Source organism: Acanthisitta chloris, unplaced genomic scaffold (genome assembly GCF_000695815.1).
Source record: "Acanthisitta chloris isolate BGI_N310 unplaced genomic scaffold, ASM69581v1 scaffold5088, whole genome shotgun sequence".
NCBI lineage: Eukaryota > Metazoa > Chordata > Aves > Passeriformes > Acanthisittidae > Acanthisitta > Acanthisitta chloris.
In genome coordinates this window covers 22,168-45,217 of record NW_008688576.1, presented here as the reverse complement: position 1 = coordinate 45,217, position 23,050 = coordinate 22,168, and the positions used below count along the sequence as shown (strand labels likewise).

At 40.0% G+C, this 23,050-nt stretch overlaps 1 protein-coding gene across 1 annotated transcript in view; it reads right to left on the bottom strand.

Moving 5' to 3' along the window:
• Positions 1-23,050, bottom strand: part of DOCK3 (dedicator of cytokinesis 3) — a 79,130-nt gene that overhangs the window by 36,113 nt on the left and 19,967 nt on the right. Inside the window, 13 exon segments of the mRNA XM_009081064.1 lie at positions 542-690; positions 3,001-3,059; positions 3,300-3,400; positions 4,287-4,362; positions 5,886-5,980; positions 8,066-8,164; positions 10,371-10,517; positions 11,492-11,619; positions 12,452-12,644; positions 16,123-16,293; positions 20,904-20,985; positions 22,243-22,343; positions 22,693-22,776. Of these exon segments, the coding sequence (XP_009079312.1) occupies positions 542-690; positions 3,001-3,059; positions 3,300-3,400; positions 4,287-4,362; positions 5,886-5,980; positions 8,066-8,164; positions 10,371-10,517; positions 11,492-11,619; positions 12,452-12,644; positions 16,123-16,293; positions 20,904-20,985; positions 22,243-22,343; positions 22,693-22,776 (1,485 nt within the window).

The following is a 23,050-nucleotide window of genomic DNA, read 5'->3' as shown; positions in this document are numbered from 1 at the left end:
CTACAGATCTGTCACTGGACTTAACTCTTCTGGGGGAGCTGTTACAATTTCTTAAAACACACAGAGCTGCAAAGGCTGTTCAAAGCAAGGTATGACCTGATTGTACAATACCACTGCTTAGCTGGAAATTGAAGACAGAGAAGCAAAGACCACTGTTTTCACAAATACTGGCTAAATATTTACATCTTCGTTTTGGTTCTCCGTCTGACTAAGAATCTAAGGGAAACCAGTGGGAGCAGTGGCAGTCCAGCACTTATGAAATTCTTTTCCCCATCTCCCATGAGCTGAGCACATCCCTACTATTCACTACATTCATGGAAAATGCAGTTTGCTATAAAGTCCACTGGTTAAACAATCTTGGGAGTCTTGTAGCAGTTCTGTGAATTACACTTCGAATTTATGTGACACCTTTGAAATCAGAAATGGATCAAATATGGAACCAATATGAAATGGAACAAATACAAATTCCTTAATTCCATTTGGACACTGCAGACAGACAGCAAGAAAAGGAGTACTGTAAATGCTTAGGAAGTGCCTTCACCTGTTTGAAGTTGCCATTCTTTCTCTGCTCCCAGTCCATCATGTCGTGGAAGATAGGGATCATGATATTCCGGACTTCTGGTTGTGGAACAAGTGTAACACCAAGGAAAGGGCCAATCATTCCCGGAATAAAGTGAATCTTATGCTCACCTGTACAACACAAAGCAACTGTAATTAAATAGAAGCCTTTGTTATCTGTCACTGAGAAACTAGGGAGCCCCTGCAATAGTGACATGTACAAAGTAGTAGGCGTGAGCATCACAAAAGCAAACATTCTTCTCCTGAAAGGAATGGAAAATAAGTATTTGCTTTTACACCATTCCTTGCAAAGTCTCTAAGAGCATTTTTAATTTCACTGTGAAAGCCTTCAGCAAAAATTGTCTGTGCATTTTACTTGCAAAGGAATTCAAACTGTCAAAAATAACCAAACTAAAACATACTAACTGGGGAAAAAAGAGGCCAGGGATACTTCTGATTAATGAAGAAGATTCTGAAAGGGCTGGAGAGAACAATGATAGTTAGTAAGACACATTTAGATTTCAAAGCAGTACAGAGCTCTTTATCCTCAGTGCCAAGGCAGTCTCTATTTCCTCACTGTCCTTGACTTGGGACCAAGTGGTATTGCTGCTCCCAACAGGAATCCAAGGCACTTTACTGAGAGTCTCTTCTGAGGCACATTATTGTGCAATCACAGAGAGTACATCAAAATAGCCACATTTGGAACAGCATCCAGTGAGAAATATCTGCATCTACATGTCCAAAAACAGCTTCTCACTTCTCAGCTGAATTTGTCTAGCACCATTTTCTGGTTGTTGGCTCTCTGTTGTCTTGGAGGGCCTTCTATTCTCCACATAGATGCCTAGGAACTGTGACCAGTTCTGACTGCATCATCTTAGTTGTGCAAGAGAGAATCAGGCTTATTCAGTATCATAGTAGAAGGCATTTTCTTGCCTCTGTAGTCATCTTCCTGACTGTTGTCTGAACTATGTCCAACTTGTATTTTGTGCTTGGTTGTTTCTTTCAGCTGCAGAAAGCAGGACTGGGCAACCTAATCTAGAATCAAGTGCACTTATGAAGAAACTATGGCAGTAATATTGTCCCTCTTCTCTTATTCAAGATTCTTACATGTTTTCTTAAAGATCATGGTATCTCTTTTACTCATGGCATTTTGCAGGTAATTCCTGTTCAGCTGATTATCAGCATGATATATCTGCAGTGTTTGTTTTCTTGAACAGCACTCCTACCTATATTCCTACACATAAAATGTTAGTATTTGGCTTTTTAAAAAATATGTTGCAGCCACATTATCAAGTTATTCAATCTGACTTGCATCATTCCTCTGCCCTCTTAACCATTTACCTGTTCTCAGAACCTTGTGTTCTTTGTGATTGCTATCAGCAAACATTTTGTCATTTCCCTCTACAATACTATATGCTTCCTTTGTCCTCAAACTTTTCCATAGCTATTGGGTTTTGGTCCCTAATGGAGACAGGATACTGGCCTAGCTTTGATGCAGTTCAGATGTTAATTTGGCTCTTCTATTAACAAAATCCTGAATGACCCAAACCCAAGACTGCTGTAAGCACACTGCTAGAAGCATGAGGCCCAGGTGAAAAATCTCCATTTATCTTTTGAGACCTGTGGTGAGATATATTTTTCCTCATTTTGTAACATCCTTCATTTCTTAATGAAAATATATAGGAAAAGGGAAACTGAACTGCAGAAGTTGAAATTTTATCACAAACATTGCGCTGTTGTGGACAGAGCTCTTGTGGGACTTGGGTTGGGCTTTCTGGTTTGGTTTTACTTTTTTCTTTTAAAAGTAGCAACATAAAATTTGTTACACATATTACACACCTGAAGACACCAAAAGCAGCAGCTTTAGGATATGCCACTGCTGGGCTTTATTATCAAACACATAGCTATGGGTTAGTGGTGGCCTTGGCAGTGCTGGGTAAATGGTTGGACTTGATGACCTTAAGGGCCTTTTCCAACCTAAATGATTCCATGAGTCTAAAATTTTGACTCATCTAAAAAATTATGAAGTTGGTTATAGCTGTGAAAAATGAAATTTCTGCTTTCCATCCACAATCAGACAAAAGAGTGTAACAGTGCATCTCCATAAGAACCTGACTGCAGCACAGCTGAAAGGATTAGAAAAAGCTGATTTTATATTTGCAAATACATAAAAACTGTCACTGATGTGTCAAAACAACCAAAACCTGCTCTGTCACATCCAAGAAGAAAGCACTCAAATTCATAGGAATGTATTATTTCAAATAAAAAAGTATGATGAGACAGTGCACAAGAGAGCTTTGGTGGGAGATGAGAAATGCTTCCTGGTTTTACACATGTTCAGAAAAACTTATTATTCTGTGATGCGATGAAAAGAAAAAATGCCCAACAGAAACAAGGAGTTACTTTGGCTTTGGTTGTCAGTTAGAGGAGGGAGAGACATACCCAGGTTCTGCCACATGCTGAAGAGCTCATAGGCCATCATCACTCTCATATCACCATACCTGAAAGAGAAGAGACACAACTGCCCATGGAACAAAACCTGACAAAGCAGTGATTAAAAAAACCAATCAAACTGTTAACAGAATTCAATTCATATTTATGTCAGCATCAGAATATCAAACAAATTGACTAGGTACTGAACGCTGTGTTAGGAGATCTACTTATTTAATTGCCAGGCATTTCCACATCCCAAGATCGAGAATAAATCAGAGACTTAGGGTGGGAACAAAATATGTCCTTACTTATCCAGAATCTTCTTCCTTTTAGCTGGTGTGGCACTTTCTAGTTGGAGACTTGGCTGGTTTATAAACAAAACTGCCAGGCTGAAATAAGAGTTCCACACCTGTGACAAGGAAAGGAATTTTACAACATTACAATCCAAGGAGTAAGCTTTAAACAAGTATGGTAAGACATATGCTCCTTTTCATACTCAAACTTAATCACTATGTATCTTACTATGGAGATACTAAACTGTTAAGGATAACAATGGATTATTTAAAACCTGGTAAGAACTGAAATGAAAAACCCCACAAAGGCACTGCCTCTCAGCACCAGAATTCAAAAATTAATAAACTTGATGATTTTAGTGAAGTTTTAAATTGCTTTGTCTGAGGCCAAACAAATTTTATCCCTCAAAAATCCCCAGAAATTACATTATATCATGAATGAGAACTGTGTAATTTAGTCCTGCCCAGGGAAATGAGGCTGTTGCCATCATGCTGTGTGTACATGGCCCCCTGAGTGCTTGTCTGGCAGCTTTGCCTTACTAACACTGAACTTGCTGCCCAGCTTCAACTATGTCAGATGAGGGAAAACGCTCCCTAAGATACTGCATTACTTCAAGTTTTATGTCAACAGCCAGAGAGAGAGAGACTCTTGGGAGATGATCAAGAATCCCCCAAATTCAGGAAAAGCATTGCCTGACTTTACATTTTAACATCCATCAATCTGGAGGGCAGCACACTCCATTAGCCCCACTGCTTATGGAGACACTTGTTTCCTTTGCAAGGAGCTCAATTTTCTGATTTGATGTCACACTCTATCTGTTCTACTTCCCCTCAGTTCCACAGCAGATTCCCATCCCTGTCCTTTATCAGTTAGGTCACCTTCCTCACAGACACTGAAATAAATGCTGCAAATATAAGAGCTAATGCAGAGAGCATCTCTTGGTCCTTTGTTACTGCTGGTTTCAAAGGATGTAATAAGATTTTCTGAGAATCAACTCTTACTTTAAAATCGAAGTCTGTTTCTGTGAAATTCTTATGCAGCGCAGAAGACAGATACTGAACTGTTGTAACTATGATACTGCAGTCAAACACAAAAAAAGAAAAAAACAGAACATTTGAATCCAGAGGACAACATAGAGCAGTGGTTGGTGCTGCTGGTTTTACTACAGGTTCAGAGACAAAACATTCTTTGTGTGATCACTGCGAGATTTGCTATAAGTCACCTTTCCTTCTGTGCTTTAACGAACAATTTATACTAAATGACACAAGATTAAGAACTTCCACCATTATTGTAACTTTTGGAATTTACACACGAGCATTTAAAATCCTGTCTGTTTTGCATGGCTGGGCCATATGACCTCCAGTGAACCAGAAGAATACATTACTTTTCCTTCTGTTTTAAGCAGAAAGATGATTCCTTCCCTCTCCCTCCCAGAGAAAAGCAACTCAAAATGTTTGGGCTTTTTCATTCTTGGCTAAACAGCAGACCTTGATCTGACCCATATTCAACTCAAGATATTTGTATTTTGCCAGTTTTGGATTCCCTGGTATTTTTTTCTTAGTGGCTAAATTCACCTTAATGAAAGGCAATCAAGGCATGAAATAAATTCAGAAATTAATAAAGAGCACATAGATAAGGCAACAAAAGCATCAAAAGAAACAGCACACGTCTGATTCGTATGCAAGCAGTGTGTCAGTAACACCACTAAACATCCCAGCCAGGCTAAAGCTTTGTGGCAAAATAATGCCCAAGGGAATAGGCAACCTGCAGCATCTGAGGGAGCTACTCTTCCAGGTGGATTTTTCTTCTGCTACAGAACTTCATTGAATCTTTATGCTTGAAATACTGAAATGCACTTCTTTCACTTCTCATTAGCAGGGTGGACTGGCAGAGCATTCAGCTCAGCTAAGCAGGGAGCCTTTAGGAACACTTCCATGGTGTTTCCTTGGAACAGGAACACTCCAATTGTCAGGTGATAATTTCATAGCTAGTTTAACTCAAGACACTAGTAAAAAACCCCTAGTAATTCCAGCCACACTGTGTTCAACACTGCTGCCACTCCAAACAGCACAGTACTTAACCCATCAGGTTAAGAGACAAAGTTAAGCATTACAATGGTAGATGACAACTGCATTGAGAAATAACTCTGTATGTGATTTTTTGATGTCGTTGCTGGGGTTTGCTCCTCCTTTCTCTCCTTCTAGGTCAGTCAGGAGTGATGTTTATGGGAGGAGAGACATTCAATGCAGTGATTTCCTGAGCAAGGGAGCAGAGAGCTCCATTAACACCACTTGGTATGTGGAGCTGGTCCTTGCCCTGTGCTGAGAGCTGCTGTGTTGCTCACCCTCAGGGCAGCTACTTCAGCCTTAGCTTTTACCTTCTAACCCCTTGATGCCTGTGAATACTGGTGGAGCTTAGCAAACAGAACCAATACAAAAGTTTGGTTCAGAGTGTTAAAATATCAGGATGAGGATGAGCACTCCAGAATTCCTGTCTTGATCCCCACACCTCAGTCTGATGACACACATTGCAGTCACAGGTTTTAACTGCCCAAATTCTGATATAGAATGTCAATGCTTTGCACCTGCTTCTCTACTTACTTGCTGGTGAGCAACCTCATCACCATCCAGTCTCGAGGAAACACACTCATCTTCATCAGATTCCGAAATACACAGAAAATCTTCAGGAGGAACTCCTGTCACATAGGGGAAAACATTTAAAAATCACCTGCAGCTGCAGCTGAAGCTATTTTCTTGATTATAAGAAAGACAACCAAGCTAAGTGTGCTCCACTTGAGCTTTGTGTTACAAGGCCATTGACCTGGAAACATGGCAGCAACACACATTGGGATATGGTTCTATTCCCTTTGTTTGCATCTAAATACACGCTAGACAAGTTGCAGCTTCTTTTATATCTTAACTTCTACAGTGAGATGAAAGGCTTTCTTATGTGCATAATTACGTATTACACATTATCACCCAGAGTTCCAGTGTCCATTTGCAGCTGGTTTCAAATATACTGGACTCATAATCATGTATTTATGCATCCCTTTAATTAATGTTTCTGTCCAAATTTCTTTGCACTTCCATCATGAATTTGGGAACAAACCACACACTTAAACCCAATAAAACTCCTACATACTTTTAAAAATAGTAACAGAAAACCGCATTTCTGGCAACATGAAGAGCAAAGAGCTGTTAAACTCCTTCAGCTGAATATCTGCTTCCTACAAAAATCCCCAAACCTGAAGAGATTTTTGGTTTTGACTACCTGCACCTCCTTGTCTATACAGAACAACAGGGAGTATCAAACATGTCTAGCCTTTGCACAGTCTGATTTTATTGTTTCATTTTCCTACACAAAATCAAGATAGCACACAAACTGGATGGTGCAGAGTTTCTTCAAACCCAACCTACCCATATGCCTTAATGGGGTTGTGAGTGATTAATATGTTGGTATAACTGAGCTCAGAAGCTCCTTGATTTTGGCCTCATTTTGCCCTGGGTAGAACAGTGAATAAGTGAAGATAATGTCTTTTCAGGCAAGAAGAAATATTGAAAATATTATTACAGCAATATTTGAGGGAAAAAAGAAAAGATGTATTTTGAGGTTAACTGATAGCTGAAAAAAATATGCTGGATATAAAATCTTCAGCCTTTGTGATACTCCTGGAACACATCCTTAGATTATTAGTGATCCAACAGTGTTTGTTCTTATGGGTGTAAAGACAAATTTCAGTTCAATGACAAACCTTTTCTTGGGTTTGACATAACAACTATAGTTTAAGATAGCTTTTAAAATATCTATTAAAATTTAGTATGACTTAATTTGCCAAATCATTTTCCTGTGAGAAATTTGTAAGTTACCAGAAAGGCAGTAATGTCAGGTAACTATCAACCTAAGATACACTGAACTCTGCAACCTACAGGTAAGAATTACACATCCCAGATTGATCTCCCCACAAAATATGCAGAAGCTGAAAATCTATTCAGAAAGGACTTCTCACTGTTTCCCCACTTCATTTGTTAAGGCAACAGAGGTTCCTCCACATTACATTATTATTATCCATATGTTACTGAGTGCCATGCTAATCAAAAGCATTTTGTGTAAAGTCATGTCTTTCTTTATGAAATTATTCTGCCTTTTAAACAGGCTGTTGTCAGAGACACTCCTCTTCCCTGTGGAAGCTGAGGTAAAAGTTGGTTTCTGCTGCTGTGAGATGTGCCATTTGAAAATGTCAGAGGCAAAAAGCCACGAGTGAGGTCTGTGACCCTCGCCAAGCCCTGGTGTTCATGGAGAGCTATAATGTAAGTTAATGTTCACTAAGAGGCATGCAGACTATGGAGTGGTAGGTTTACTGCTTTCCCCAAAGAGATTTCATCTGCTACAGACTTTTGTATCCCCCCAAAAGGCTTGAAATCCTCAATATTCTTTGTAAGAAAGCTCCAATGCATCCCGAACACCTAGTCAAATGCTACAGAACAACTGACTTTACATTCACAGGGTTAAAAAACCCCATTCCTCTGTGTTTTATATGGTATAATCATGATACCCTTTATGCCTAATAACATCAGTCTTGGGACTTTATTTGCTCTTACAAGATAATTCTGTGGTCTTAAATGTTTTTTTGCAACACAACACCTATGATTATAAAGGTGGAAGGAAGGTCTCTGAATAGAGTGCCAGTGGATGGGAATGATTAGCAGGGCAAATGATGCTGGAGGGAATCCCCTCTGCTCTCCCATTCTGAAGGAGTCACTCTACAAACGTCCTGTTGTACCTTCAGTTCATCCTTGCTTTGGAAGTTGTCCAGTAAGTGCTGGAAGTGAGTGTCTGACATCTGACGAAGCAAAGATAAAAGGCAGGAGACATATTCTCCCTGTTGACCAAATGAGAAACTCTTTCATTCAGACAATCTGAAATTTCATGAATATAAAACTTAACCTGGGGGAAGGTATAAAGGGAGGGGTCTGAAATGGCCCCAATGCCTATGAGAGGAAAGCTGACATGCACAGAGATTAAAAGTACTGCATGTTAACAGTTCCTGAATTACTGTCAATATATAGGAATACACCTCTTGGAGGGTCCTCCAGTTTTAAAGACCTTTTAACCAATGTTGTAGAATAATCAAAAATCATTTAAAATTATTAATACAGACATTAACAAATCACCCTCCAAGCATGCAGGTTTTGACAATCATCGTGTTTGTACTTAATACACTGTGTCTATCAGAGGTGTGACTGCAGCTCATGCCAACATACCAGGAATTATGTGAACTAATTGGCTCAGACACTCCACTCAGACCAGTACAGTAGTGACAGCTTGGGATCAGCCTGGGCTACAGAAGGTGTCTGGAATCTTGTAAATATATTGCTTATTAGTGTTCACCAAGTGATGTGCTGTCACAGGATTCCAGTCAGGTATCCTGAGTACACTCTGGGTAAGCCTACATGAGCTACAATTACATTTCTGGCCTGCAAAGCAGATGCACCCTAACCAGTTACCACAGCATCCCAAAGTGTTTTCCAAAGAGGAGTTCCCCCATTTTACATATCTGAAAGCAAAGCACAAGAGAAGTTAAGCAATCTGTCCACGAGAACAAGCAAGGCAGTGCCAAGAACATCAGGACCAGGTCTTTTGACTGCCAGTCCCTTGCACAACACTATTTTTTTCTGCAACAACAAGAAACTAATTTGGAAAATATACAGACTACTTTCTAAGCAGTATCTAACAAGAATCCACGTATCACTGTGCTGTGAAATGTAAATTCAGGAAAAAATACAAGAGGACTTTAGACTTGGGACTGTCCATTTCATTTTATTTTTCTTCTTATTGGCTCAAGCACCTTCCCAAGAGCTTTGACAGTTTGTTCCAATAACCTTTACAGGGCTGAACTTCATTAGGAAGAAAGGTGTGCTCTTACATGTGAGGCATGTGATAAATAGCAGTAAGTCAAATGGTAGGAGTAAAAGGGAACTGAGATGTTACTGGACATTTGCAAGCTGGTGCCTTTTTTGTCTTGTATGGAAGAACATCTCATTATTTGAGCTAACATGGACAGATTCAACCTTCTTTCTTGTGTGAGAAGTGTACCTTAGTGCACATCTGCCCCCAACAACACTGCTGAGGTTTCAGCTATTTGCTAAAATAGTCTAAAAAAAGCATGTTCTGAACAGCAGCTCAACATCCTACATTGTGCAAAGGCTGCATTAGAGACTCAGAAAAGCAAAAATAGACTAAAATAGGTTAGAATAGAAAAGGGCACAAATCCAGAAAAAAAAGAAAGCTAAACAGTAGAATTCTATTCTTCTCCTTTTCCACTGCATGTCAAAGAAAAATTTCTTCCCTGTGGCTAATGCTGGCAGCCTGGACAATGTAGTGGCTTCTCCCTCGCCTCCCACTAAGCTCAACAGCTCACATGACTTAGGATCTGTTAATTTCTTTTGAATTAATATAATAAATATATACTCAGTGACCCTGGACAGAAGCTCTCCAGGGTATGTAGCAAAGGCACTTGTCCACTGAACATCGTGATATTCTCAGTCTTGGGAATCAGACACTCATACAGCCCTTGATGATACCTACTTAGGACTGAAGCCCGTGGCAGCTCCCCAGTGCCTCAAGTTCTAAGCAATATCTCTCAATCACAGCTGCAAGGACAAACAAGAAAATAATCTGGAAATCCACTAAAGCTTCCCAAGCTCCACTGCTTCCTGCAGACCTCACTAGTGCATGGAGGAAGGAATTGGGAATCAGACACTCATACAGCCCTTGATGATACCTACTTAGGACTGAAGCCCGTGGCAGCTCCCCAGTGCCTCAAGTTCTAAGCAATATCTCTCAATCACAGCTGCAAGGACAAACAAGAAAATAATCTGGAAATCCACTAAAGCTTCCCAAGCTCCACTGCTTCCTGCAGACCTCACTAGTGCATGGAGGAAGGAATGGACTTGTGGTAAGGGAAAGATAGAGACAAAGCCCTGGGCATTCATGCAGCAGAGATGATGATGAGGTGCCAGTGGTGGTGAGGGACCGAACCAGAGGTTAGAGAAGCAGGAAATAGAAACTGATTGTTAGTTACTAACAGTGATTTCTGCTGTGCACTGCGGGCATCGCTGCCCTCTTACCGCCTCCTGAGACTGCGATTTACTCATGATTGTAAGCAGAGTTTGTAAAAGCACATCCAGGAGGCTCTCCACCATCATCTCAACCTCCTCCACGACATCTCCCTCCTACAGCAAGTGGTGAGCAAACAGACAGTTAGAAATTGGAGAATGGAACCGGCAAAGAAAACTCTGCTGAGTCAGCAGTACCATAACCTCGTTTCAATAGATTGCTCTGTAACAGAGGTTCAAAGAAGTACAATCACATTCCTCACTGGTTCCAGATCCTACTGTTCTGTCAGTGTGTGTGTGTGTGTGCCACCTTGACAGTCTCTGATGGGAACATTCATGCACAGCTGTACTGGTTACTCTATAATCAAAGGCTTCGAACAGGATCCAATTCTGTTCAGGAACCTTACTCCATAGCGGTATTTGTTTTAGTTTCTTTCCATGATACCTTTCATCTCATTCCCTTCACACAGAACCATGACTTGTAACTGGAAATACACATTGGTATGAATTATATTTAGCACCGTCAGCTTCCTCCTTTAGAGCCAGGTGGGGAATATTTACCACCCCCTCTTTGTGAGCATTGCTTTAAATGATCTAGTTACCATTGGAGATCAGAGTGTTATGACCGTCAGAGCTGGGTGTTTAAAGTCAGCAGCAACTGCCAGAAATAAGTGGGAATTAATTGATTGGATAATTTTAGAGTATTCTATGAATGCGAATCACAAGGTGCTAGTTACTGTCTCTTGCAGAACTACAAGTCCTTGAGCTGTGTAGAGCTTTTAAACTTCACTGACATCTAAGTTCTGGGTTTGGATGAAGAAAATTAAACAGTGTCAAACCTGGTGAATGCGTTTCGTTTTCTCCCTCCTAACAGCAAGAACACTGTGTAACTAGAATGCTCTGAGTCACACACAAAGAAGCAAACCCAGAAGCAAACCCTCATTTCGGGTGCTCTCCTGATGACAGTTAGCAGAATTTTGTTTTTAAAACTATCTTCAAAAAACTTGTATTAACCTATAAAAATTTCTCAGTCTCCATTTTATTAAACCAGTCCTTCAATTAAAAAAATTAAAATAAACCAGCATATTTACCAAAGAACTGGTCTTGATTATGGAGAAGATACTACTGAGGATCCCAGAGCAGATAAGTAACTCCTTCTGCTGTCGCAGGTGCAGGTGAATGTGGTGAAGAACTACAGGCAACAGGATGCGCCGAGACTCTGAAAGGAGGAAAACCATTTCAAATGTAAAAAAAATAAATGCTGATAAACAATTCAAATGGATGGTTTAAACAAGATTCTGTGATGCTATCATTCTCACCTTGCACTGAGTACAATAATTTAAGGGCACTAACATGAGGTCCTCACTACAGGGAAGATACACTGAATGGTGCTTGTTATCTTCACTGTTACCTTCATCACTTCTTCCATTCAGATCTTTATGTATGAAATAAACTCACAATCTTCAACTGTTTTTCATCCAGTTATGAAAGATTTTTAAAAATCTTATTTTTAAGTATATATAAGTAATAATAAGTATATTTAGGTGTATATCTAAGTAAGAAAGAAAATAATATCTTGTATGAATTTTAAGAATCTAAAAGAATTACGAGAGCATCGAACTAAAGAAATATTAAGGTTATAATGCAAAGATAAAGATACTTTAGAAGAATGTGGTGGCTTTCTCGTGTGAATTTACGTCTCTGTTTCTCAGGTGTAAACTGGCTGGAAAGGAGGATATCTTTCTGTCCATTGCAACAGTAGAGGAGCAATGCAAAGTATCAAGTGAGATCTGGTAGCTTTAATACTTGACTTGATTTGTTAATGTATGTATTTTTATCAACCTTTAGTAGCTACAATTTATCCATGTTGGATACCACAGGGAAACTCACAAAGTACTCGGCAGTGACTATGTGTAACAACAATGCTGTCAAGATTACCAACATTGTTGGCATTCGGCAATGAATTTTTTGCAGCAAAGCGAATGCAAAATAATATAATGTGTTTCTGCTCTTGGTTAGCAGCAAGACTCAGCCTCGAGTAGCAGCCTCACCTGAGAAGGAGAAGAGGCGACTGTCGACAGTGCGCGCGATGGACTGCAGCTTCACCACGTCCATGGACTGCCCAATGTGCACTGTGCTGGGCATGCTGCCCAGGGTGCCCCGCACGAACTCAGCCACCTCCTGCACGGTGAACATCTGCAGCAGCTCATCGAAGATAGCAGGGAAGGAGTTCAGCAGAGCAGCCTGGAGAGCACACAGGAGGAAATCAGCATTCTGAATTCTGTAACTGCAGCTAAGTGCAGTGAAATGGGAACAACAGTAAAACTCAATTAAAGGTCTGCAAAAAGCTACTAAAAAGCTCTCTATGGCTGGTATTCATGTTTTGTGATTCCTAAAGTTCACAGCAAACAAATCACACAGAGTATGTAAAGATCAAGCACTGCTGCAATACTCTTATCTAAGTTGAGCACATATGCAGAGTCACCGAAGGCTGCACTTTAGGACACAGCTTATAACACAGGAGAAACATCTGAGCTAGTAGAGAACAGAAAATAGTCCATTTTTGTTGATTTACTCTTTCAGTAAATACAAAACTTGCTTCTGATTTGAGAGTTTCATACCCATTTTTTTTTGTACCTGAGCAACTACCTAAGACAGTTAAAACTCTTCAGAAAATATTCTGAAGTGAAGAACATGCTGACAGACCCTTAACATTGCAGCACTGCCACGTGACATCACAGGATCTTGCAACAGGGGTGGGGTGTGATTTCATGTGAAAGAGGCATCACATCATGCAAGTGTGCATGTGATTCTTGCAGTCTCAGATATTTCAGGAAGCTGGAGCTATCCTTGAAAGTGCTTCTCAAAGTGCAGAAACAGTATCAGCACAACAACAATCAATCTCTTCATCTCTCATTTCACATTTTTCAATTAATTTCTTCATGAGAGTAGAAAACTCCATGCATTGCTTTATGCTCGAATTTCACAGACTTGGTGTCACACCTAACAACTGCCACACACCTCTCGTGTTAAAACTCTTCTCTTTCTTCTGTTACATCCTACCTAAGCTCCATACCTGCTTCCTCATTACAGCTATGTAAGTTCCTAGATGGTTGTTTTCTTGAATCACTCTCACCTCCACTCTTCCCTTCTGGCTGTTTCCACCTCCACACAAACCACACTGATTTCCTGCAGAAGTTCAGATTTACCAGACTTCATTGCAGATCTCTGTTCAGCTTTGCCCTTCTGGAGTCTCACCACCTATCAGTATTTCCTTTTCCTCACAGATTTTTGTATCCTCATTGCACATTTCTTTACCTCTCCCATACTGACATGCCTCTCCTAATCCCATATAATACCCAGTCTCCTCTTGCCAAGTCTTTACTCCGAGTATCTCTTCCTGCAAACAGCAAAATCTATTTCATAGTCTGAGCAAAATCTCTGCTCTTTTTCCAACTAACACTGTAGAACTCATTATTCTGAATATAAATTCACCTCTTTCTTCTTCATGCTCATTCTGTGTCAGCATCTCAGTTGGTTACAATCAATTCAGATTACACCCCCCCATCCCCCTCCCCCAAAGCCTCCTGGATGTTGTCACCTACTTTTTACTACATACACACACACAGTGTACTAACAAAATAAACCAATGTGAATCATTCCAGTTGCTCATGGTGCTATTGGAAGGCTGTAACAGCTGCAAATCCAGTCATCATCTTTATCTTTGGGATAATACAGATGAAATTACAATATTGGCTCAACAAATCCTTACAGGAGTTTCCCTAAACTTTCTATTACTTATAAAGCAGAAGGATTTCTGTCTATCCAGTCATAATCCAAGGGTATGCATGGGATCTCTTCAGGAATCTTTGCAGCTGTTTTGAGGCTACATCATTTAATCAGTTCCTTGAAGGGCCCTTTTTGTGCAACACCCTAAAGTATGCTGGAACATTGCTCATGTCAAACTAATTGCCTGGAAGGAAGGAAATCAGTTGTGCTCTCATTGCTGGAAAAACTATACTGAGACGTCTCAAATATCCTGGAGAAAAGGACAAAGTGTGAGGGAAATTACGTCTGCCAGGGCCTTGAGTATTTCTCAGCTATTTAACAGTTGTCCAGATTTCTAGAACTATTATCTCCTTGGCTTTCCTAAACAATCTGACTTATAAAATCTGGTGTACACCCTCAGTACTGTCTTTTCGGTGTGTGTGTGTGCCATAAGCTGTTCCATTAACAACTGAAATATTCCACATCTCCTAAAGTACCAGCACCTTAAACATTAAATTCTAGTTTATATGCAGGAAAAGAGGGTTTGGGGTAGGAAAAAGATATTAATTGGGAACATCCACGATGAAACACTTGTGCAGTTCTGGGGATCATTACTTACAGAATGAAATGATGGCCTTGAGGTGCCACCACATTTCTGTGGGGCACATGTCCCGGCTCCGCTCGCCTGCCCTCCAGGCTGGGAGGCCTAGGGGGCAAGTGGGATCAAGGGGCAACATAATGGCAAGGGGGAAACAAAAAGTAAACTTTTCAAAGATTAAACAAGGACAGACTTTACAAATTACAAAAGTCCAAAGTAAGAAATACCATAGTGAGAGAAAGGAGGAAAAAAATAAAAAGGAAAAGCAAAGAGAACAAGGGAAAACATCCCATGCTCAAGGTGAGTCTCTCTCTCTCTGTATTTGTGACCAACCAACTGAAAAACGATCCTAAGATGCTGTTTCCATTCACCATCACTTTGCCTGCAAAACCCTGTGCACTGATGAGAATTCTCATGTTCCTGCCTCATCTTATTATACCCACTAATGGGTGATTAAGTAAAAGATTAGAGCAGCTGTTCTCAAAACCTTTCAGAGCAGCTCCTTAAGAAAGAGATCACACCACTGGCAGCTTCCCTAGCCAGCAGAGTCACTCTGCTCGGCCTCAACGTTCACAGCAGCTGCTTCAATGGCAAACTTTAGCAGGTGTTCAGAACATCTGTAGGTATGCATTAGTGATTACAAATCACCTTCATGTTACCAGGGAGTTCTAGGTGACATTCTCTGAGCAGAGGCACACACAGCCCATTTGACATTACTGTTTCAAACTTTTAAATGCAGAAGAGTGTAATTTAGTACAGTGGTCTTTAAAGCAGGAAACAAAACTTAGTAGCATCCTTACTTCAAGTAGTATCTTAAGCCCACATGAAATCTTTGTGAAATGCTCTGGGCCACGTTCAAAATGCTGTATTAAATGTGAGTGTGGGCATCACATTATGCCTGTGGTCAGGCTGGGTAAGATTCTGACTATAATTTTAATGCATGCTGGAATTAAGTTTATCTGAATGTGAATACACCAACTGAACTTCTCACTGTGTTGTTGCTATAACTTTAAGTATTGATTTGAACTACTATAATTAAGGATTCAAAAATTCTTGAGGCCAACTGTAAGACACATGAGTGAAAGAGACTTGAAAATGCAGTTTACTTTTGTGAAGAGCAAAAATTGTGTTCACACCTGACAAGTCACTTCCCTCTATGGAGCCCAGAGTCCAGCTCACCTATGCAAAACTACCGTCTAACACCATTTATTGGCTGTGTTGTTTCCCAGCATCATCATCTTGTCAGAGGAGAAAACTCTATTAACCTGCATTTAATCCCCTTGTGCCCATACCTGCTACCTATGCAGGAAACAGCTGCCTCTTGGTTTGCCAGTGGAAGCATAGAAAATAGCAAACCTGTGTGAAGATGAGAGTCTCAGAGCTCCTGCTGTCCAAGCTGAGCACAAATCTGATGGACTGGAAAAGCTCCTGGATGCTGGAGCGGAACTGTTCCTCCTCCATTCCACAAGTAGCTCTGGAGTAAAGGATCCGAGATTGGACAATGAACTTGAAAAGATATTCCAAGGCCTTAAGGAGCAGGAGTGGAAGGAGATTAAGACAGAGGAAGAGAGAAAGAAAAATAAAGGAGCTTTAAAGAGAACCAGAAAAGACTCTGGGTGCATAACAAGTAAATTCTTCAGCTTTAGAAAGGAGAAAGAAAAACAGGTTTTATAACACAGATAATTCAGTTAAGGAAGAGCTACTCATAGGCAAGCAACCATTCTCAATCAATAATCTTTGTTACCTGCATGTCCCTCTAACAAAAAAAAAAGTATGCATTGAAGTCAAGTAGACAGATTAAAATTACATAATTTGAGGAAAATCTTTTTTCTCATGTCTTGGCACAATGTCTGAAGTGCCTGAAGAACCATTTCTGTTTTCATTCAAGTTGTACTTTTACTCACTTGAGTTACCTTATCTAAATTACCATGAGTGGACTGTCAGTGAAACAGAAGAAAGGTTAGCTGTAAAAGGAGACTCTGCTTTTCACTATGCACACAACAGCAACTTTCACCTTTATTTCTGGCAGCTACATGTACAACAGTAATAAATGCAGCTGCAGAAATTGAAGACAAGAGCAGCATGTGAAGGCTCCTGGCAGCTCAGGAGAGTGTCAAGCAGCAGCACTGCAGAGAGCACCTCTTTACTTCAAGCTCTGCTAAGTTAAAGTGTCACGCATGGAGGTGGGGAGCACCCAGCAGAGGGAGAATAATTCACACACAAGATGGCATTTAACACTGGTACACCATGTGTGAGAGATGCTCAGTCCTGCAGGACTGGAAATTGGCTCTTTTTGTAGTAGAATAATAATTTGCCCTGTGTCGTGTCTAGATTAAGTCTGAATTTGCAACCTAAATGTCTGTAAAATTTTGTAAATGGCACTGTTCAGAACTGCATTTCTTTGGCAGCAATGTCAATGAAGAAAACACATAGTTCTGTGCAGCTATAACAAGTTACCAACCTATCAACAGTTCTCACAGACACCAACCCAGCAAGGTGACACTCCACACAGCCTTTCTGATCCCTTGGCACACACAACTGCCAACAACAAAATGTACTAAATATCAGTGACATTAGTCTTCCTTTAGTGCTTAACATGATTCACCATTAAAGCAGGATTAAGGGAAGACATGAGGCATAGTTTGATGTATCCACAAAATTCAGCACAGGAAAAACCAAGCTGGAATCAGCAACCATAGGCAACACAGAAACATTAGTAATATTCCATAGTATTCTATGGAAAGTATTGTTGTCTTGCTTCCCTGCTTGGAAATTGAAAGTCAATTCAAACACAAATTCTGCTCTCATCATTAATTTTTGCATCCATAAGATGCTCCTGACTGAACCACCACACTATATGCACAAGTATGCAATGATATGTTTTAAGGTTTAGCATGCCACAGCTTTAAGAATAGAAAATGAGAATGTGAAATTCTCCACAAAGCCATCATGGATTACAAAATGCCACTGATTCTTACAGCCTTTGCTTTTGGGGTTTTGTTTGTTTGTTTTTGTTTTGTGGGATTTTTTTGAGAAATGATGGCAACGTTGGTAATTCAGCAGTACATTATTTATACTTCTGTACTAAACCATCTCCCAGTAAATCTTCCTTACACCAAAGGACTTCACCAGGAAATAACACCTTAAATTTCTGGGTAGTTTCCAGGCAAAGGTCAGTTGGTTCAGAGTCAGCTCTTGAAAGTTAACACCTCTGCTGCTGACACCAAATGCAGCATGTCAAGTGCTTGTACAAGCTGTTTTATAGGCTTAGTAGAGACAACCATAATTCTGATCTGAAAGTTCATAACTGAAGATTATGTTTTGCAATGAATCAGAGGATTTATAAACTTCCACAACTCTCAGTGGAAGGTGAAGTGACAGGTCTCAGCCACACTGCACATCCTTAGCACAGACAGCCTGAACTGCTGCCTGCAATGAGCCCACACAGGCAGTGAGCTGAAGTTGTGTGTGTTTGCAGGCACATGTCTGGGATGCTGAACACACAAACCAAGTCTTGCTAGCACAAGGCAGCACTTGGACTAGCTTTGTCTCTTACTACCTACAGATTGACAAGTGTGATGCACATAAGTGCCCTAAGGCAATAGAAGTGCACTGAAATAAAATTCCAGCCTTCGATTATGTTTGGTATGATATAAAAGATCAGTATCAAATTAAAGGAAGTCCTTTACAAACCTAGTCTGCATTCATGTTCATGCAATAGGTGAGCACACACCTCTCCCCTGTGACCAGCAGCCTCAGGGTACAGCACATGCAAAACCTCCTGAGGAAGCAGAGCACCTTCTTGGCCACTGGCTCCTCAATCTAGACAAGAACCACCTGTGGTTCTACTACTGGAAGGTAACTGAAGCTGGAAGGGCATCTCCTAGAGACACTGAGCAGTAGGGACAGTAAAACCGTCTGCAGAGCCATATATGGGCACTCTGTTACAGAAGTCTCCAGGGAGGCACAGGCAGCTGTACCTGGATGTGGAGTTTAGTATAGGGCATAATAAAGGAGCATGATGTCATGTGTTCTAGCACAGGTAAGCATGTCCTTTTGATTACAGATCCTCCAAGTTTTTTAGAAGTTTTTTGAGAATTAAGTGCAGTTTTGAGGGAGGTAAGAAATTTTAGAAATACTCTAGAGCTCTTCTGGCTAATGCTAAGATCAGAAATCAGAATCCTATGAGACATCTGCATGCTCATGATGAATGTACATAAGCAGCCACGAACCAAAAAGAGTGCAGAGATATTTCAACACCAGCTTTAGAGCACTACACTTAACAACTTATTCAGGGAAAAAGGGATAGAGAGCTATCCTGTTTTCTCAGCTGAAGAACTACTAATGCAAGGAATGTAGTGAAGACATCCAGGACCACAGAAATCCTCAACAGTAGAACCTAGTACTAGTAATGACACATCAGAATGATAATGGATTTGGTACAAACTTGCTCCAAACACCTGAAATAAAATCTGGAAACCAATCACTACACTGTAACAGAAGATACAGAGCTTAGTTTGGGCCTAGAAGTTATACCTGCAAAGGCAACTGTCTGAATAAGATGTGACAGCAGCATGGGTGGTGGAGGATGTGCTGTCATCCTCCTGCATAGGTCTGCACAACCTCTGGTGGTAATTATAATTCCTGTGCTTGGGCTGTCAGGTCTTCAAATCGACCTCCCTCATGGAGGGAACAGCTGTGTTCTAGGCAAGCACCTCAGATTCCCAGTAAGCAAAGAGCTACCTAGACAGAAAGTACCTTATTCACAAGCAGTAAGCTGACTAACCCCAGCTTCTGAAAGACATTCCAGTGTTCATATTGCTACTATTTCCAATGAGAGCTGCTGTGAAGTTGGAAAAATGAAGATCACATAGCGACAATAACATACATCTCTATTTGCTGCACTGCATATAGCACTAATGAGTCATTTGAGAGGGAAGAAAAACTCCTCGAAGTCACTCCAGCTAGAGATTTTCCTCTCATCTCATAATTTTAATAGCTTCCTCACTAGAAGTACCCAGGAAAAAAAAAAAAAAAGAAAAAAAAGGAAGCATAAGGATGGAAAAAAAAGCCGAGAAAGTTGATCATTTCATGAAAAGATATCTTTGGCCTATTTTTACTTTTCCCTATGAATCTGTGGTTGCAAAGTATTACAAAGAAGCTTCTAAGCACATAAATATCTACAAAAGACAGAGAAAACACTGGTATAATACCCTTCTATTATCTCAATAGGACCCTAACAGGAGATCTTGAAAGTGAGTGGATGGCAGTGACTGTGTCCTTCACCTGTGAGATGCTTCATCTAATTGTACTGTCAAGTATGAAAAAGAAAGTGCAAATTGCTGCCACAGCTACTAGTTCTGCAAGTGCCCAGACCCAAATGTTTGGACATAAGCCTACTCAGAGTAAGAGGTGTGACATCCACTCACAGGTGTGACACAGGTGAACATTCACTAAAAAAAAAAATTTGGAATCCTGTATTTATGTACTTGACACACTCTCTTTCTGGCTTACAATTACATGGGGTAAAATGAATTATTTTTTCCCCAATTTCTCTGCAATACCACCAAAACCATTCCCATTGTTTCACACCCCATTGGAAACCTGTGCCTCCCTGCGAGATCACACTCTCATCACTAAACCACAGGCAGGTCCTGTGCTGTGTGAGTTTGAACAATTTCCACCCAGTTAAAGGGTCATTTATCTGATTCTTAAAATACCCAGAACTTAAACCCATAACCCAATGGAGCTGTGTCACACCTAGAAATAAAAAGCAAATCTTTGATCCACAGCACCTGTGCCTAACATTTAAAATTACTGCTGCTTGGAGGGCAAGGTGTTGGCCACATACATGGAATATATATGCACTGGTCATGTATATAAGTCCCACTTGAGTTCTCCACAAGGCTGCAAAAGGACTTGAGGAAACATAATTCTTCCCAATTTTTCTGCACAAGAGGGAATTGCCCTCTAAAATTAAAATCGTGGCTATATATATACATATGTATATAAAAACAAATTCTGGTTAAACAAGTAAGAAGGCAGTGCCACACTACCCTTGAGTTTATTTACAGCTTCCCCAGCCCCTCTATAGTCCCAGAAGGAACTGACATCCAAAGCTTTTATTGAATACATACTCTCATTGCTTCCTGGATGTGGTCCTGGCGTACGAGCTCAGCTGAACGGTCCATGTACCACTTCAAACATCGGATCAGCTCTCTGAACAGAGCAAACAGTGGAAAGGAACCCTCAGCAGTGTTTTAAAATTAGACAGGCTACAAACATTTTGGTCTCATGGAACAGTCTCATTTCACTTCATTTCAGTGGTCACTTACAGCTGTTCTGATACTGAATTTGCATCATATTTACATTTATTTAAGTTTCAAAACTAGAAGATAATTTGTTCTCTGCAATTGACTTAGACCAGGAAGAACACTAAGAGAACATATGAAAGATGTAATTAAAGAGATAGCTGTGATAAAGGCATGGTTCTAAATGAAAATATGGCTCCCCCCCCAAGGAATTCTAGCTCTTGTCTAAGTAAGAAGTTTCTGGAAACTAAGATCATAAAGAAAATATATGCATCTATTTTACTCAGTACACAATACCATTTGGACTAACTTATAAAGGTGTATTAAAACCATGTATTATCCCAGACATCAGACCACCAAAAAACATTTGTTTTATTTGAAAGAGGTGGTAATTAACACACCTTTTCACCCTCTGAACATGACTATGGCTTCTAGTGTCATATCTTATCTACAAGTTTTTACCTGCCATTGACAGAATATTTTGTAATATTTAATTACACACAAATGTGAGTGGCTTAAATCAATCAAAACCAATTATAAGCTGTTTTTAATAGCTTATTGTGGCCAAAGGTAGAATGTGCTCAAATATGCAAATGAAATGGTCTAAAAGAAAGGAAAAACAACACCCCAAATGATAAATGTCACTGCTTTCAAAGATCTGTCTCATTCTCTGATGCAAGACTCTCTTGAATACTAGAAAATAAGTCAGAGTCTTCAAAGAGACAGTGAATTTTAAATTTCTGATCTACTTAAATTATGTTGTAATCAAATAGTACAACTTCTTGTGTACATACCTGTCTGCTTTGGAAAAGGAAGTTACAATTAGTTCTCTAAGCTTTCACACAAGTCTTGTACCCCAACGTCCTTAAGACAAGACATGTATATGTACAGACTGATAGAGTTGTTGCTGAGTGAGTGCCTCTTCAGTTTTAAAAAAAAGAACAAAAACATAAGATTTGCCAGTTCAGAAAGGCTAGAGAAATGCCCAAGTTTGACCATGCTGAGTCACTGGTGACATTTGGCAGTTTTTTTCTATAGCTGTGCTGGAAAACTTCCAGCTGAGTATCTCTACTTTTGGGAACCACTGCTGACAGGAAGGCTGATGGTGACATCAATCCCAAGCTTGCTATACCATTCCTCCAAATGATAGATAAAGAAAACCTACTTGTAAGCCAGAGCTCCTGCAAAGTGCTTCTGAATGTACGTGTCCATCACAGGGCGAAAGTGGAAATACTTGCTGTCACGCAGCAGATTGATGATGAACACCTGTGGGAGATGAAACAGTGAACCTATACTAAAGGAAATCACACATTGCTGCTAAGTATCCAGAAACAAGATACCCGAGCTAAGGAACAATGAAACACACGAGCTCCTTTAAACAGTCAGTAGCTGTGCTATCAGACACTACTGTTTGCTTCTCCCAGGTGAGAGCAAATGCTGCTGCCCTCAGATCTGCTGAGGTTATTCTGTCCTCCTCACCCAAGATCATTACAAAAAATATAAGGCTGGATCCAGCTGAATATTTCATATCTTATCGGAGCAAAATACTAGCAACATGATAATAAGAGACTCAAAATTCACTGAGCATGAGATAAATAACAATGCAGCAGCTTACCAAAGACTGAAAGACCAACAAACCATACTTCTCTGTGTTGTCATCCAACACTACAAACAACGTGTCCAGAATATCTTGTAGGAACTAAAATGGCAGGGATAAACAAAGAATTTCAAATTAAATTGCATTCAGAAGAAGGTTATTTTCCCCCTGCTTTAATTATTTTGCGCATGTTGATATCTCTGTGAAACACTTGCCAAGGACAAACCACTTCAGGTTCATCTATATCATGTGACAGATTTTGATTTGTTTTTACTAAGAAAATTTTTTCTCTTGACAAGGAAGATTTCTAAACAAAAATGACAGAAAAACAAAAGATAAGAAAAATGTATTGCATGCCTGATTAGTAAATTTAACT